The following is an 18,342-nucleotide window of genomic DNA, read 5'->3' as shown; positions in this document are numbered from 1 at the left end:
CAAAAATCAAATAATATATAGGGTGTTCCATTACTAAAAACATATCTTTGATGTGTAACTTTTTTGGGGACACCCTGTAGAACTCTACATAATTTTAGAAAATGCTTTAAATTGACTTACATAATCTCACAAAATTTCACTTCGATACAAACTTTTGTTCTCCTTGCAGAAACCGCGGCGTATATGACGCGCCACCCTATTTAATTTGATTTCAATCAAAATTTCAGTGATTAGAATATACAGGAGTTTCCTACGATGTTCTCTATGGGTATCTCGGAAACTACTGGAGATAGAGAGCCGGTTAAATGAGGAAAGAATTGCAGTTTTGTGGGGTCATAAACATGCGCCTTTCAAATTTTTGAAAAAGCTCATGGCTTACTAGATATTTTGAAAAATACAAATTTCGGCTATTTTAAAAATTGTCCCTAATTCCATTTTAATCTATTTTAGACAAAAAGTTTTCAGATAAAAGTTGTAGATAATCACATTCTTAATGACATTGTGTCCTCCGTTTTTTTTCTAAAGCCTGTCATTTTTGACATATGACACAAACATGTGTTTTTTTAAATGGAAACCATAGTTGGCCATGGCTTCAAAAAAAGCGTCATTTTTTAAGCTTTTTAGCGATATAAGCTATAATATGTTTCTTTCAAAAAATTACTGAGTTATAGCCAATTCTTATAATTTTTAAAAAATTTCACTTAGTTAGCCATGGAAACAAGTTCAATCGTCGTTGCTCTCAGAAATGTGAAACTGTCACATCCAAACTTTATAATTTAAAATAAACAAAAATTGTAAATATGATTTTTTTCAAATGAAGAAAAGCGCGTAGTATTATTGGTTTAACTTTACTTGGCCATACATTTTCGAAGATACGTTGACTGGTGAACGTTACTTACGTTTTTTAGAAAAGTTAAATTGAGATACTTGCGCTTCAATAGAATGGTTCCAACATGACCTTCATTATGACACTCCCCCTAATAATAAAAGAAATGTTAAAAATTATTTATACTCCTCGATCACCTGACCTATCCATTTTAATTTTTTTTAGGCGATATGGTTAACAATAAGAGCGCTTGCACACACACCGGCAATATCGGTGCCGCAGTCGGCGCCGGCTTTGCACCCGTTCCGACAGTTGTATTTAATTCTATTGGATTTGCCGGTCCCCGACTATTTTTCCGGACCGGAGTATATGTGAAGGAGCTAATTTAATTACATTGCAATCGATTTCAGATCCGGCACCGGCACCGATTTTGCCGGCGTGTGTGAAAGCGCTCTAAGGGTCACAAACGAACTTATGAATTTCCACAGAACGGTTGACTACGGCCGGTCAACTTTAATAAACTTCGCCCGTACCGCCTCTTCGAGTGCCTCTCTTAATTCATAAGTTCTTTTGTAACCCTTACTGTTAACCATACCGCCTAAAAAAATCTAAAATGGATAGGTCAGATGATGGAGGAGGCCCATGCAATTGGTCCACCTCTTTCTATCCCTGAGTTTGCATAATTATGATATAAATAATTTTTAACGTTTCTTTCATTATGAGGGGGAGTGTCATAATGATAGTCATGTTTAGAACCACTCTATAGATGCGCAAGTATCTAAATTTAAATTTTCTAAAAAACGTAGGTAAGTAACGTTCACCGGTCAACGTATCCTCGAAAATTTATGGCCAAGAAAAGTTAAACCAAACATACTACGCGCTTTTCTTCATTTGAAAAATTCATATTTACAATTTTTGTTTATTTTACTTTATAAAATTTGGATGTGACAGTTTCACATCTCTGAAAGCAACGACAATTGAACTTGTTTCCATGGCTAACTAAGTGAAATTGTTTAAAAATTATAAGAATTGGCTATAACTCAGTAATTTTTGGAAAGAAACATATTATAGCTTATATCGCTAAAAAGCTTAAAAAATGGCGCTTTTTATGAAGTCATGGCCAACTATGGGTTCCATTTAAAAAAAACATATATTTGTGTCATATATCAAAAATGACAGGCTTTACAAAAAAACGGAGGACACAATGTCATTAAGAATGTAATTATCTACAACTTTTATCTGAGAACTTTTTGTCTAAAATAGATTATAATGGAATTAGGGACATTTTTTAAAATAGCCGAAATTTGTTTTTTTCAAAATATCTAGTAAGCCATGAACTTTTTTAAAAATCTGAAAGGCGCATGTTTATGACCCCACAAAACTGCAATTCTTTCCCCATTTAACCGACTCTCTAGCTCCAGTAGTTTCCGAGATACCCATAGAGAACATCGTAGGAAACTCACCCTGTATAAGCAGAATAGGTATAGCTTATGCATTAGATTTATTTATTTCAATAAATTTACTTAGAAAAAGAATTAAAAAAATCAAAATATTAAGAAGGAAATAATTAAGAATTTACTAAAATTACTAAAATAAAAAATTAAAAGCAACGAAAAAAATGGGTAAACATTTTAATATTTTATCGATAAAATACAATACAGAAGGTTTCACATTAATACATTCAGAGTAATTGAATTCCGAGGTATAAGTCTCTGGGCACTCCACTAAAGTGTGTGGTATTAAATTATTTATAGAAAAATTCTTTTTCCAAATATACTCATGAGCCACTCTTGTTCCATTTGAAAACATTGAGATATAATTAAAAATAAGAGTTGGGCAACTTTTAGCCGGCTAGAACAAGACACGAAAAACATTAGACGATCAAATCTATTTGTCCTAGGCTCAGAAATTAGTGTTTAGCAACTGGTGTTTTTAATACAGCCATGACACTCTAAATTTAAATTTAAAATACGATTTATTTTAAGTGAAAATTTGACAAAAGTTGACATATTATGATAATGACTTATCATCTACTCAGTGTGATTTCATTGAGTGAATTACAGAAATAAAGATGACTAATATTGATATTAACAATTTATAACAAAATAATTATTGAATAGGTGCTTAAAAAGAGACTAAATAAAATGAACTGACTGGGGTTTACATGAGATCCCACAACTTTTTATAGTGGAAGAATTGTGTTGCGAGACTTGGCATTTTTTACATCCTATGTACAGGGTGGGTCAAATTCGACGCTTTTAAATGGAAACACCCTTTTCTATAGGAGATCAACAAAAACTAATATCGGTGTCTGGAGCTCAATTTTTGTCAAAAACATGATGGTGAAAACCGCATATCGATATCTGTTACCGTTTCGGAGTTACGGAGTGTTTTTCAAAAATATGCATTTTTAACAAATCGCTGTAACTTTTTTGCTATGGAAAATTTTGTATTTTTATGGAAACATTTCCAAAGCACCTTTTTACATAGAATTTAGTGGTTTAAGTATAATTTTTTTAAAATTAATAATTTAAGAATTATCAACAGAAAATTTGATTTTTTATATGGGACACCATGTATATTTTTAATTTATTGAAAAGAATTTATAATTACCTTTCCAAAAATATAACACACTTGATATTTTGCTCGATTCCTCTTCGAGATATAGAGTATAATAAAAATTCGCCCGCTTTAAATAAGTAGGCTTTGAACGGCACCGGCTGTAATGCAAAAATATTCTAGCTGTGAGCATCAATTAAAACGAAAATAATATTTACTATGAGAGATGCAGAATTTTATAACAATTTAAAATATATTTAACCAACATCAACACATTTAAACTATATCTAATAACAATAAAAATAAATAGCATACATGAGATTTTGCTACAGGTGTTCGACATATAGACCGTCTTCTGTTAAGGACAGACGGGACAGTTTTTGAACCTTTCTCGCGGAATTCATTAACTCAGTAGGGGTGAAAGATGCCCCCTCATAACTGCTAAGTATGAAACTGCTATTCTAATACTTGTCTAGGTTATACGGAAGAATAAGGAACCTTTATTCTTCCGCAAATATATCCATAGGATTAGATCTAAGTCAAGCGGCCTCGACGGCCAACGGCTGGGATCTTGGTTAGCTATTCAATTATTCTTGAAATTGGCTGCAAAAATTTGCTGATAACTTCAGTGTTCAGAGGCGGTGCGTCGTCTCGCTGAAAAATATGTTTTCGAGTTCCATTAAGGGCATATCATCAATAAGGGGTCCAAAGCCTACTAGTTAAAAATGGCGAACTTTTAAAAATTCTGTATTTCGAAGGGAATTATAACAAAATATCAAGTATGCTATATTTTCGAAAAGTTAATTTTAAATTCTTTTTAGTTAATTAAGAATATAGAGGGTGTCCCAAATAAAAAATCAATTTTTTTGTTGATAACTCTTAAATTATTAATTTTAAAAAAATTATACTTAAACCATTCAATTCTACGTAAAATGGTGCTTTGGAAATGTTTTCATAGAAATACAAAATTTTCCTTAGCAAAAAAGTTACAGCGATTTGTTAAAAATGCACATTTTTGAAAAACACCCCGCAACTCCGAAACGGTAACAGATAATGATGTACGGTTTTCACCATCATGTTTTTGATGAAAATTGAGCTCCAGACACCGATATTAGTTTACGTCTATCTCCTATAGAAAAGGGTGTTTCCATTTAAAAGCGTCGAATTTGACCCACCCTGTACATGCTATAAAGAATAAAAAACTCACTTTAACTCTTCTTATCATATAAATCCATTTTCCAGCAGGTCCTCCTCGTTCTCTTCGAAAAATAGCCACCACAAAAGATAGAACACCGTCCTGTAATTTTTAAAGTTTTATTTATTAAACGTTAAAGTATTGCAGAAGAAAGGCTATATCATCTATTTTTACTCTATAGTCTATCCAACGACTCAGGGAAAATTCCGACAGACGACATCTAAAAAATAACAGAAAATACCATTTACCTGTCTTGGATCCTTTTGTTGGACAGACTTTAGTGTAGGTGTATTAGGAAACTGAAACACATATACTTCATTTAGACCAGCTTAAGAAAGCTAAAAGTCAACAACGCTCTCTATAAGTCCTTTAGTCCGAAACGTCGTGTAAGATTGTATTATATCACCCATACTCTTTAACATACCGATTTGGTCATTTTAAAAGTATGGTCTGGATTTTAACGTGTGAGACAAGGTGTAGGAAAATTTGTGTAGAAAAAAATAAACGATTTTAAAAACTTTCATGTATACCTACTACTGAAATGACGATAATGTATCTAAACTAAATACCTATAATCTATTAAATCTGTCGTAAAATGAGTAACTCTAGATGCAAGCTTTTCCATAAACGCCTACTTGTGGGGTTTGAACTTTTGATGCAAAATCCGGCAATACCACATAGAAGAAATGTATCAGCCCAACTTTTATTTCTTTTTGATACATTTTATTTTCCATAAAACTGCCTACATCACTGTCTTACAGGTTAAAATCCAGACCACACTTCTAAAATGACCAAATCGGTATGTATATGGAGAGTACATAATGAGAAGAGTCCTGCAGGGCTGGCAAGGCGGTCTAATGATAGAAGGAAAAAAGACCACAAACCTTAGATATACCGACGACACCTTAATTAGAAAGTTGAGTAAGATTAAAGTTTGATTCTCACTATACTTTCCGTTTCCATTTCATATCCGCTCCGTATTTTTTATTGTATTGACGCTATACGTAAGCTTCCGTTCCGTATAAGTTCCATACTTTTTATTGTATAATTTATATCATTACGAAAGTTTTATTTTAAAAATTTGTATCTTTTGAAAGAGGTAATCGATTTAATTAAGAGGTGAGAGAAGAAATAAATATCAGCAAAATGTTAACAGAGCTGGTACAAATGTAAGAACTTGAGAAGAGAGCTGTTTCCGATACGCTTCAGTCCGTCGGCCAAAAGAATGTATGGAAGGAAAGGATATGGAACGGAAGGGAAACGAAACGGATAGGGTGCATTGTCCTATTCATTTACATGATATAATATTTTATGTGAACGGAAGGGAAACGGAAGGGAGCTGATATGGTACACGGAAAAAAAGCTAAACTGGCTTAAAGATTATTAATCTTGAACTCTCAACGATATGATATATAACTGAATCTCAACGATATGCTGGTTTCCCCATTCCGCAAATCTAGTTATACTTCTTTTCAAGAAAATCTTATCCTTACAAGCTAAGAAAATTTATCTTTTATTTAAGGTTTACCTAGTATTGAAATTAAGATTATAACTACACTCTAGACAATTCTAGATAAAATCTTGTTTCGAGTACTACTCATACTTATTTGTAAATTAGCAAATTATTGCATTAAGTATAGAAATTCTTTGTGTACATGTAAAAATTACTTTATTCTGAAATAAAGCCTCTTCTTACTCTTAGATTAGTTAATATCGTTACAATAAGAGTTTGCTAGACTTAAAAAGAGATTAGTAAGTTTTGCATATAAAATATCATATTTTCTAAAAAAGTATACTTCTTAATCTTTATTGAACTTTACTTTTTATTGTTTCAAATCCCTTTAGTCCTACTTTAAGTATATAGTGATTTCTACTCGAGTATATCGTAATGTCTAATTAGTTTATAAAGTTTTTTTGTTATTTTTTGTACCTGTGATATGTGAAAATGGAGGACCTTCTTCAAGCATGGGAGTTGACGGATTTGATCCCAAAATTTCAAGTTAAGTTTAGCAATAATCCTACATTATTTGATCACATTGGTTGGAGGTTAGGGGGACTCCATTTTAATATGCATTATTTCGGAACCGAACAAAGCCGATTTTAGGATAAATTAGTTTTTCCTAGGCCGAATATGAAGCGGGTTCGAAAAACTATATAGTTTTCACAAAATTCGGTAACGTGTTCCCTATGCTTTCGGTGGTTCGGGTTCGATCTTGTTAGAAACTCTTGTTTTGGTAAAATCTTTTTCTTATCTAAAGTTTTTAAGCGCGGCATAATAGTTTTTCAAACCCGCGTCTCTTTGGATACCCCGATTTGGCCTAGAAAAAATTAGTTTATCCTAAAATCGGGTTTGTCCGGTAACATACATGTATATAATAGAGTTGGTACATGCTAAAATTTTTAATTTCCATTGACAATAGGTATGGAATATTGAAATATCACCAGAATAACCCCGAATATAGTTAATACTTTTTAAATTAGATTAGCCAAACATCACCTACCAAATTATATGCTTTTCGTAATAAGAAAATACAATAAAACTGTGTAATTTCCCAATATAAATAGATATTGAACAGCGGCATCGCTAATTAAAAACGAGAAACGATAATAAAAATTGTTAAAACATAATTGAATCATCTATCCAAAAAAAATCCTTATGGGTTTTTCGCCACTGCACTGCAAGAAAAATCTACAAAATAAAATAGTTATTTTTTGTAAACACTTCTGCGTTAAACCTAAACGGACGCTGCTTGTCAGAAGTTGTGTTTACAGTAATAAAAATTTGCCTAACAAAGAAAAAAATGCTTAACGTTTCGGAAAGTTTTCTCTTTCCGTCGTCGGAAGCAAAAAAATATAAAGAATCAAGAAAAAAAACTATTTAAAATATTTAAATTGAACTATTCGAGAACACATTACTTTTTAAAACAGATAAGTCTACAAGAAATCGTTGACGTTCTGTTAAAATGACATTATATTAAGTTAAACTTTAAAATTAACAATTACTACCTGATAATTACTTTGTCACGCGTTTTGGCCTTAGCTCGGCTCTTTTAAATTAAAAAAAAAGAAAAAAAATTTAGAAAAGAAGTAAAAAAAAATACGAAGAAGAAAAAAATATTATTAAGTTAGCGATTAAGAAAAATAAATATTTATGGAATTTGCAGGGGTCTAGTCGCGAACAAATTTATGCCCTAGCTCAGAAAATTCGGAGAGTAGGGGCGGGTTAAAACGCCACTGACTTTAGACGGAAAAAAAAGTCAGAAATCCCCCAAGGTGTATTTAGGGCCTTACAAGTTCCACAAATACATAAATAAAAAAAAGTAAATAAATAAACAAAAAAGTCAAGATCTTAGAGAATTATGCAGACATAGGGCCAAAGGAAATATAAAAAAAATAATGCAAACTGATTAGTTTCAGTACCCTCTATTGAAATATAAAAGGAAAATATAGGAAACAGTAAATAGAAAATACCAAATAGCAAATAGTAAATTAAATAAATCAATAAAAAAAAATTGTGCACCAAGAAAAATATATCTCACAATACGCAAGTAACAAAATTACGTAAATACCTAGGTACCTTTCGTGATCACGTAAGATTTACAAAATAAAATATATATGTATATATCAGCGCAACTAAATTCAGCTAAGATATCAAATTAATCAACAAATTAATAAATCAAATAAATAATACTAAACCAATTCACTAATAATAATAATTAATAATATAATTATTAAATAAATAAATCAAAATAATCAACTAATAATTATGAATTCATCAGTTCAAGAAATTTAGATATCGATAAAAAAAATGAATAGATTTAAATTTTAAATAGAGACAAAAAGAAACTGTGTCAGCTGTATTAAATTTACAAAAAAAAATTAAAGGAAAAAAAAATGAAATATTATTTTATCAACAGAATTAAGTATGTGAAAATTTATTCTAATTAAATTATAATGTTAAAAAAAAATTATCTACGTTCAGTATTCGTACGCACCAATGAAATTCAAATCGTAAGATAGGAAAAAAAAATAAAAATTGAATTGTACGATACCAAATAGTTGAAAATCTTCTAAATCAAATCAATCTTGGGCAGACACCGTCGGCTGTCAACTGTCAACCGTCGACTGTCAACTCCTCCAGAAAAGTAAAATGGATACAGCGAAAAAAAAACTGCTCCAACAAAAAAACTGGCTCAGAGAGAAGTCTTCAACACAGAAGAAAAACTTCTTCGGCCCAGACAAAAAAACTTCTTCGGTCCAGACAAAAACTCTTCGGCTCCGACGAAAAAAAAACCCTACGGAGAAATAATATTATAGTTTCTCCATAGTACGAGATACCATCAAAAAAGATAGTTTTTTTTTAAAGAAGAAAAAAAGTGGAAAGAAATGTATTAATAAAAAAAAATAGGCTTTACCTGCTAACTCAGGGTTTTCTACGAATCCTCAGGTGATTAATATTATTTCTTCCCCTGGATGGAATGGGGTGCTCAATAAAAAAAAGGCGGGCTGCTTGGTTGACCCACGTCAGCGTTTTGAGGTGAAAATCCCGTCACCGGTAAACCGTAGCACCGTCCAAAAAACAAAAGGTAAGATAGGATGCTGCAGTAATTTTTGAGGCACACTCGAAAATCCCCACAAGGGTAAAAATCAAAAACTTGACAAAAATGACCGAGAGGCCTCTGTACCTCAACTAGCTGAACATAAAGTGACCAAACCAAGGTAGTTCCAAGAAAAACGAAAACCTTTTTTGCAACAAAGAAATAGCCAGATAAAAACACGAGCCCTTGATAAAATATGGATTGCCAACCATGAGCTGAATAAAGACATGAAGAAAAAGTTATATATTAAAGGAAAATAAAGTTAATATCAATAATTTATATAATTAATAGAATAAATAAAGTTAACGAGATTAATGAAAGTTATATAGAAATTTGCTTATCAAAACATTCAAAAATTAATAAATAACAACAATCTAGAGATATTGCGCATGACTCACTTGCCGGATCGATACGATATTTTTAAGACAATTATGCTTAGAAAATTCTACCTAAAAATTAAAATAGAGCAACATAAATTTAATGAGTTTAACTAAGTGACAATAGGCTCAATAATTACTGTTGATTAAATAAAATACAAAAATATATAATCAATTTATTAAAGTATATTTTGGGTTGCCTAATAGTTAATGTTAATAAAAATATAAATAAATATTTGACAGTTCAATTCAAAAATTTCTAACCTACGTATTTAGTATATAAACAGAATTAACGGCGGAAAGAATTATTTTATCTATTTCGGCTAAAATAAATATTAAATTGTATTAAATCAAACTATTTTGTGCTGCAAAAAAAATGTTATTAAGTGTGAAATATGTTTAGTTAAAAATAAGGATGGAATAATTACTTTTGTTAACATGTAAGTACGATTTATTTATTCTTGGTTTACTGAATTGAACTGATCGATATTTCAGACTAATAATAATATCAATTAGCGTTAAATTATTAAAGAAAAGAAATAAAATAGTTTAGTGAAATTTTGGCACGTTACAACCTAATAAGGTAAAACCAAAAAGCCCAAACTTTCTGTATGATTATTTTTAAATTTTACGTATGTTATGTTTATTTATGTAATGTTCTTTAAAATCAAAGAAGCGATTGCCATACATTACTAACATCTACAGATGCATGAGCAATACATTTATTTATATTAGATTGAATTAAAAAAGCCTCTTTTATTTTTCTTTTAGAGGCTATCGCTTCTTTCATTATAATTTTGGCCTTATTAAAATTTATTCTGTGCCCTGTGTCCCATGAATGCTGACAAATCTTAGATTTGTGAAAATCTCCCTTTCTTAAATAATCTTTATGTTCTTTAATTCTAACAATTAAAAGTCTAGATGTTTCACCAATGTAAAATTTATCGCATTCACAGAGTATTTGGTATATTACATTTTTTGTTTGTTGTTCTGTGTTCATTGGTTTAGTATGTGATAAAATTGATCTAAGTGTATTTTGTGTTTTGAAAGATGTTTGTATGTTATATTGTTTTCCTATCCTTCTTATTTTTTCCGAAACGCCTCGTATGTAGAAGCGATAGCCTCTAAAAGAAAAATAAAAGAGGCTTTTATAATTCAATCTAATAAAAATAAATGTATTGCTCATGCATCTGTAGATGTTAGTAATGTATGGCAATCGCTTCTTTGATTTTAAAGAACATTACATAAATAAACATAACATACGTAAAATTTAAAAATAATCATACAGAAAGTTTGAGCTTTTTGGTTTTATCTTATTAAGTAATTATCAGGTAGTAATTGTTAATTTTGAAGTTTAACTTAATATAATGCTATTTTAACAGAACGTCAATGATTTCTTGTAGACGTATCTGTTTTAAAAAGTAAAGTGTTCTCGAATAGTTCAATTTAAATATTTTAAATAGTTTTTTTCTTGATTCTTTATATTTTTTTGCTTCCGACGACGGAAAGAGAAAACTTTCCGAAACGTTAAGCATTTTTTTCTTTGTTAGGCAAATTTTTATTACTGTAAACACAACCTCTGACAAGCAGCGTCCGTTTAGGTTTAACGCAGAAGTGTTTACAAAAAATAACTATTTTATTTTTTCTTGCAGTGCAGTGGCGAAAAACCCATAAGGATTTTTTTTGGATAGATGAATCCGCCACATAGGTATAGACATTTTTTATAATTGAAACATTCCAAACGCGTACATACCTAGTTTACCATCAGTGTATAAGAAATAATGCATATTAAAATGGAGTCCCCCTAACCTCCAACCAATGTCATCAAATAATGTAGGATTATTGCTAAACTTACCTTGAAATTTTGGGATCAAATCCGTCATCCCCATGCTTGAGGAAGGTCCTCTATATTCACATATCACAAGCACAAACGATAACAAAAAAAACTTTATAAACTACCCGGCTACTCGGTGCGTCTCGTGTCGCATGAGAGAAACAGAAACCAAATGAAATGAAGGTAGGAATCAGGGTGCAGCCACACTATCCTAAAAACGGCGTATCGGCGTAACGAGCGTAATGACCTTGAATGGATTTCCAGTAATTCTATTGGCTGAAACATTCATCTGTCAGAATTTTTACTTGTCAAATTCATCTGTCAAAAATTTTAGCCAATAGAATTACTGGAAATCGATTCAAGGTCGTTACGCCGTTACGCCGATACGCCGTTTTTAGGATAGTGTGGCTGCACCCTCAGGAATGCACTTTGCGCTGTTGCTGTTGGGGATGGTGACTTAATATAAGAATAGTAACTCTTGGAAATGGGGCGTTATTCTCGCGCCGAGAATAATGTGCTTATTTAAAGTATACACCGATTTCAAGTAAAATTTTTAAAAAAGTTAAGAATACTTATTATATAAAAGTATTTATACTTCATTTAATAATATAGTTTCTTCTTTGTTAAAGGATTTATTCACTTGATAGTAATATATATAAGTTTTTCTTAAATATAAGTCATTTTATTCTTTTTTTAGATTCAAAATTACTTAAAGTGACTATAACTATATTTAAAAAGGAAGTATAAAAGTAAAATAGGTCCAAATATTTGTTGTACTTACGGAAAGAATACTATCCTTAAAGAAAGTGTAAAATTTTAAGTGTATGATTGTTCTTGAATATAGAAATGATTTTTTTCCGTGTAGGTATAGTGAGAATCAACCTTAATGCAGAACATGACCTTGCATATACTTTTGAGTATACTTTAATAATTTGTTTGAAAGTCAAATGTTAAAGCATTTAGCAAAATATAGACACCCAAAATCTCATTCAAATATTCAAATCAGAATCCAATGACCTTATTTTGATTCCAAATATACGCAGTATTTCTATGTCCACGGAATATTAAGACACCCTGTATATCTGTATGTAAAATATTTTGAATCAATCAATACTTTACAAAAAAAATGAAATTAACTTACATTGGCATTCAGTATATGACGGGACAGTAGAACTGATAACAAATAAAGAGCATAGAGAGCACAAGGTAGAAAATTTGTGATGCCTCGCTGTTTGACCCATAAATATAATCTTGGATCTTTATTCCCTTCTCCGCAGCCAGCTGACGTTTTATATGGATATAGTTTAAATATTCTGAAACAGAAATTAATTTAGGCTTAAAACAAAATAATAGACAGGGTGAGTTTTAAATAAGTGGAAATATTTTCGGTACTGATAGATCTCGATAAAAGAAACAATTTCTCTCTACCGTTCTACAAATAACTTCAAATAACCAAGTTATTCCAGTTTGAAAATTTAGAAAATATATATTTATATTTAAAAAAAATTGAGAGCCACCGGATTTTTTATGTATTTGCATCCATAGAATAAAACAAATATTTTTTTTCAAAATAATAAATACACATGTCAGTTCTGTCATATCTTGATTAAACACATAGACAAACAAATAAAAAGAGACTGACAAATCTCATGGTAAAAAGTGGGACCGCGTTCCCGTAGCGCAACTCAGAATAACAATTTTGAAATCAATTAGCAGGACCATGGCAAGACGTACGTCTTTATTGCTATCTTTCTTTATTATGTGTGCTTTATGTGAAAAAGAAAGAGATAGATATAAAACGTATCGTAAGACATTATCGCACATTCTGGCTGGCGGAAAATTTAAATTAGCCATTATTAGTAGTATTCAGTAGTATTCTTTCATTCTGAAATTGAAAATTTTCACTTAAACTGATTTATATTCCCTATACCACGTAAAGGGAACGTGGTGTAGGGAATAAATCAGTTTAAGTGAAAATTTGCAGTTTCTTTCAGAACGAAAGAATACTACTATTATAAGGGAAATTATAAAAAAAGCAAAAATTGTACTGTTTTATAAACATATATTTATTTATACATAAAAATAAATAAACTTTTTATAATATAATAACAAAAAATAACAGTGTTTATTCCACCACCTACCAATTTTTAATGCAGAAGAACTGACTGTTTCAGGAAACGATCGGTCAATTTTTTTAAAGGGTATTAAAAATCTCATTTTCGAAAAAACTGCCTAATTACAATAACAAATTGAATAGCAAAGCAAAGAAGACTTGACTGGAATCATGACCCTGAAACATTTTCAAGTCCAGTTTTAATCCTAAAACAAAAGTTAAATAGGTATATTAATGAAGTTTCTGGTTACTATAAACCAGCTATAAACTAAATACCCAAAAAATGAAAAAAATTAATTGTATTAATTTGTTATGTTAAGAGAGGTTCGAAATATTTTTGACACTACTTCTACTTTTTTCTTAATAAGATGATAAATATAACTACATACTTTTATTTTACCGCGTGTCTTTAACATATCTATCAGAGAAATGGGACAAAAATACATATAGAAAATAGACGATACTGGCTCCTGCAGCAAATAAAATAACAAATAGTATAACATAAAATTATAAGTAATAAAATATAAATATCTATATGGAACAAAGGAATTTGTTCCTTACCCATATTCATAAGTCAATAAAATGGAGAGTGATGGAGAGTTTAGAAAAAGAGGTAAATCACAAAACATCCCCCTTTAGAACTTCGTCTGTCATGTTAAGAAATGAAAGTAAATAATAAAGCGCCTCTCGTGTTTGTTCGCACTCAAAAAATTTCAATTAATGCCTGTATAGATTTTTAATATATTTTTTAAATTTAAATTTTTTTAATTGTAAAGTAATATTTAATAATTGTAAATGGAATTATTACATAACAATCATGTTAATTACAGGATTACAAACTTGTTTTCTAACATTTTTTAAATAAAACGAATTATAAATTTTCAATATATGTATATTTGTCGTAGGTACGAAAAAAGTAAAATATAAAATGGACAAACGCTTACTTACATTGCAATAAAACTTCCACTTTTAGTTTTGCAATCCAAACGCAATATTTCTATTTCACAAATAAAAATATCCGACAAGACTAAAATCACTGAAACTTCCGCGGCTGACAACGAAAACTGAAAAATATAACGGCACTTTTTGTTTTAGACCACTATATCAACATTACGCTGTACTATTATGTGTTTGTTGTTGAAATAATATAAAATATCTAATTATAACTTGTAAATTTTAATATTTTAACATAATTTTAACTACTTTTGACAATAACTAACTTTTTGTTATCAAGATGACATTTTAGACGGCAACTGACATATATGTCATAATATTTGAATATGATATGTATGTAATATAATTTAAATTACTGATGACCGGTGGCGCCTCTAGTGTTTGTTCAATTATCTCGGCAGTTTGATTTCGGAAAAAGCCAATATCGACTCTGAAATTCAGCACAGGATTAGCAGCGCTTCAAGAGCATTCTGGAAATTAAAAGACAGGGTTTTCTACAACCATGACCTGAGCACAAAAACGAAACTTGCAGTGTACCGAGCAATAATAATCCCCACCATGTTATATGGGAGCGAAACCTAGGTGCCGTACCGCCGACACATGAACGCATTAAACAAGTTGCAACAGACACCTTAGACAACTCTTAAGAATCAAATGGTTCCATTACGTCTCAAACGTATCGGTTCTTGAAAAAGCTAACTGCGAGAGTATTGAATGTTACATGGTTACAAAATCCCGACTAAGATGGGCTGGTCACGTATGCAGAATGCAAGAAAACCGCATACCAAAACCACTGCTTTACGGTGAGCTTGTAGACGGTAAGAGGAGGCCAGGTGGACGACTCAAAAGGTACAAGGACATTTTCCACGAAAACTTAAAGGGGATTAATGTGCAGAATGAGTGGGAAGTAGCAGCTCACAATAGAACTCAATGGAGAAGAATTGTAAACTCAGTTAACAGCGAGAACCAAAAAGAGGCAACAAAGCAATGAGATTTTTGAATGTCCGGAGTGCGGTAGACAAATAACATCACGTATTGGGCTTTTCAGTCACAGAAAAGCTCATGAAAGAAAACGCCTTGCGTGACCATCTTCTGATGCGTGTCAAATACTCGTCAGCGAGTAATGGCAGTATGTATGTATGTATGTATCTAGTGTTTGTTCGGGCGGTTGGGCTTTTACTCCCACTTATGGCCATTAAAGAAAAAGCTCTAAAGGGGGATGTAGGGATGGAAAGAAAAATCAACAAACATGACGAATTGTCATGATGTTGTCATTTTGGTTGTCATGATGACGAAAACGAAAGGCGATTGTTCTAATTTCTAATTTCTATTTAGAAATTACGTTTTATATGGCTGCTTCTTTCTCTCTTGTTATATTAGAACGAAATAGTGGGCCCAATAGACACAATGCGCAGATCAACATAAATAGATCGAAATTGTGCGTTCTGAGTTGCGCTAAGGGAACGTTGTCCCTCTCTTTGCCATTTAATTTGCCAGTCGCTTTTTATTTGTTTGTCTATGATTAAACATATTCGGAGTGGTCAGAATTAAAATGGATCAAGTCAAATTTCCTACTATTTTATAGATAATTGTCTTTATACGTTTATAAAATATTGGTTTTTCCAGAAGAGAAATGAATCGTTATACCTCACGCATTAAGCAGCTATAGCCTATTTCTGTTTGGTTTTTGAATATTCTGTTGATTCCTTTCAGAAGTGAACTGGACCAAGTCCATAAAATTTAACGCTATGCGCGATTTTAACACGCACGTGCTAAAGTTTAGAGCTATTTTTTTTTATAAAATGGATGACAATGAAACAAAGTCTGACCCATTTGCACCAAGTGAATCAAATTATCAGCTATCTGAAAGGTCTGATGATGCTATCGATTCCAAAAGCATAGTTTGATTTATCATTTATAAGTTAGGCTGTTTTTCTTACAAATACTTAGATATCTGGCATGTTTTTGATCTGAATAAAAATGCACGGGGAAGAAAAATCTTATCGTTTCATATAGACGTAACGTAACACACTGTAAAAGGCAACATAAGAAAGAAATTCTTCCCTTTATCCCGCCTATATACCATAATTTTTATAAAAATCGAAGAAAACACTATTAACAGGCAATGTGAAGTCAAAAAATCCCTTATTGACGAAGAAGAATGTACCGATGAACCAAATTATATCTAGAATTTCAAATATTTTTAGAGATAAAATGGTTAAAGTCCAAAAAGTATAAACAAACATGCTTAGAAATGACCATAGTTGTATTTTGAATTACTTTAGTTTGCAATTATACAATTTAAAATATAATAAAGCATTGTGTCAAGTTTTTTTCTCCAGCTTATATTATTTTAATTAAGTAACATTAAAAAACTTTAACTCTCATTTTCTCCATAATTATCTGCTAGGACTTGATCCAGTTCACTTCTGAACCCCCAGTTAATGGTTCATATTTTTAGTAATTAGCTAACGCTGCGAAAGACAGCTTCAAATAAGCATTGACGTCCAATATCGCTCTGAGCAAGCTCAGTAGCTCATGCAGAGAGAAGGATATACACGATAATCTTCTTCTAGAAAGAAATAAGTATAAAATTGCATGTTAAAGTAACAAAGTTTTGTCTAATATACATATGACTTAACTTTATCCACGAAGTTTATAAGATCTAAGGTTCCATCTATTTAAATCGTGATCTTCACTTAAAACACTCAAAACAAAATAGGAAAGACTGCCATCAAATTTGGCTGTTTTTGTTGCCAACATTAATGGTTGTTTTTGATAACGAGCTCTATCTTATATTATTACCTGATAAGTATACGACCAATTCCAGGATGAGTGTTGAAATACTTAAATTGAAACACATATATCAGTGTTATATGTATAAAAATAATCGGTGTAATACATCCTATTATTTTGGCGCACACTCTACCAAAAGTTCTAAACGTTGCCCAGTACGTTAGGAAACCCAGAAACAACAGGTAGTACAATCCTCCGAAAGGCGATATCCGGATAACTGCACAGAAGCAAAGCAGGAAGATCCAGACGAAAACTCCTAAAAAAAGAAGCGTTATATAATTTGTTGTAGTATAACAACCCAGAGTCGTCGACAAAGTTGAAGAGGTAATATTTTGGCAAACTGTATAACAAACAATTAAAATGAAATAAAGGAACCTATATTGGGTTAAAAATATTTTTTATTTTGATTATTGGGTGTTACAAAGTTCGGACAAAAAACTTCGTATTATTGTTGTGCCCTGGATATGCTCAAAATAAATTCAGATAAAAATTTCTGACGTAACATCCATTAAGAAGGAATTAATTTACAATTTAAGAAAAAAATCATCAAAATCTAATGCGTGGTTCGCGAGAAATCCAACTTTGAAAGTGGGACTAGTTTTTAGTGGCCGGTTGTTTTTGCCGGTGAGTGTATTAGTGTGTGAGTGTATTAGTGTATGAGTGTATTTATTACACTCAACAAGGCCTTTATTGTCACACTAAGTCATACCGAATCAAAAACATCGGTACAAATAGACAGTAAACGACTGTCATTAGACTTAATTTTAAACTAAAATTTAGTAAAAGCATAATATAGAAAGTGTGTGCATAATTTGGTAGTGTACGATCGAAAATTGTTTTTTTGATGGTAAATCTAAAGAACTCGTTGGTTATTTACCAATTCATTTGAGATTTTACTCAAAACAGTAAACCTCCTGACAAAACGAAAAAGTATGCAAATGTAAGGTAAGCACGTAATAGATATTTACGATACAAGTGAGTTAACAGCATTATTAAGATACGCGTGTGAAAATTGGACAACGATTGCGTAGCACGAGATGTGTAACCACACAAGTATCTTAATGGAGTTAACTCGCGTGTATTGTACAAT

General features: G+C 31.1%; 1 protein-coding gene across 1 annotated transcript in view; it reads right to left on the bottom strand.

The window, feature by feature from the left end:
* Positions 1–18,342, bottom strand: part of LOC115874409 (piezo-type mechanosensitive ion channel component-like) — a 160,363-nt gene that overhangs the window by 120,826 nt on the left and 21,195 nt on the right. The window contains exons 5-7 of the mRNA XM_030889573.1: positions 17,262–17,508; positions 12,531–12,702; positions 4,593–4,682 (exon numbers count right to left, since the gene is read on the bottom strand). Of these exons, the coding sequence (XP_030745433.1) occupies positions 4,593–4,682; positions 12,531–12,702; positions 17,262–17,508 (509 nt within the window). The remainder of the gene's footprint in view (positions 1–4,592; positions 4,683–12,530; positions 12,703–17,261; positions 17,509–18,342) is intronic.

The sequence above is a fragment of the Sitophilus oryzae genome, unplaced genomic scaffold, assembly GCF_002938485.1.
Source record: "Sitophilus oryzae breed Bouriz unplaced genomic scaffold, Soryzae_2.0 scaffold_1275_pilon_pilon, whole genome shotgun sequence".
In the NCBI taxonomy this organism is placed as follows: domain Eukaryota; kingdom Metazoa; phylum Arthropoda; class Insecta; order Coleoptera; family Curculionidae; genus Sitophilus; species Sitophilus oryzae.
The sequence above is the reverse complement of the archived record's forward strand: the minus strand, read 5'-3'. Positions and strand labels throughout refer to the sequence as shown.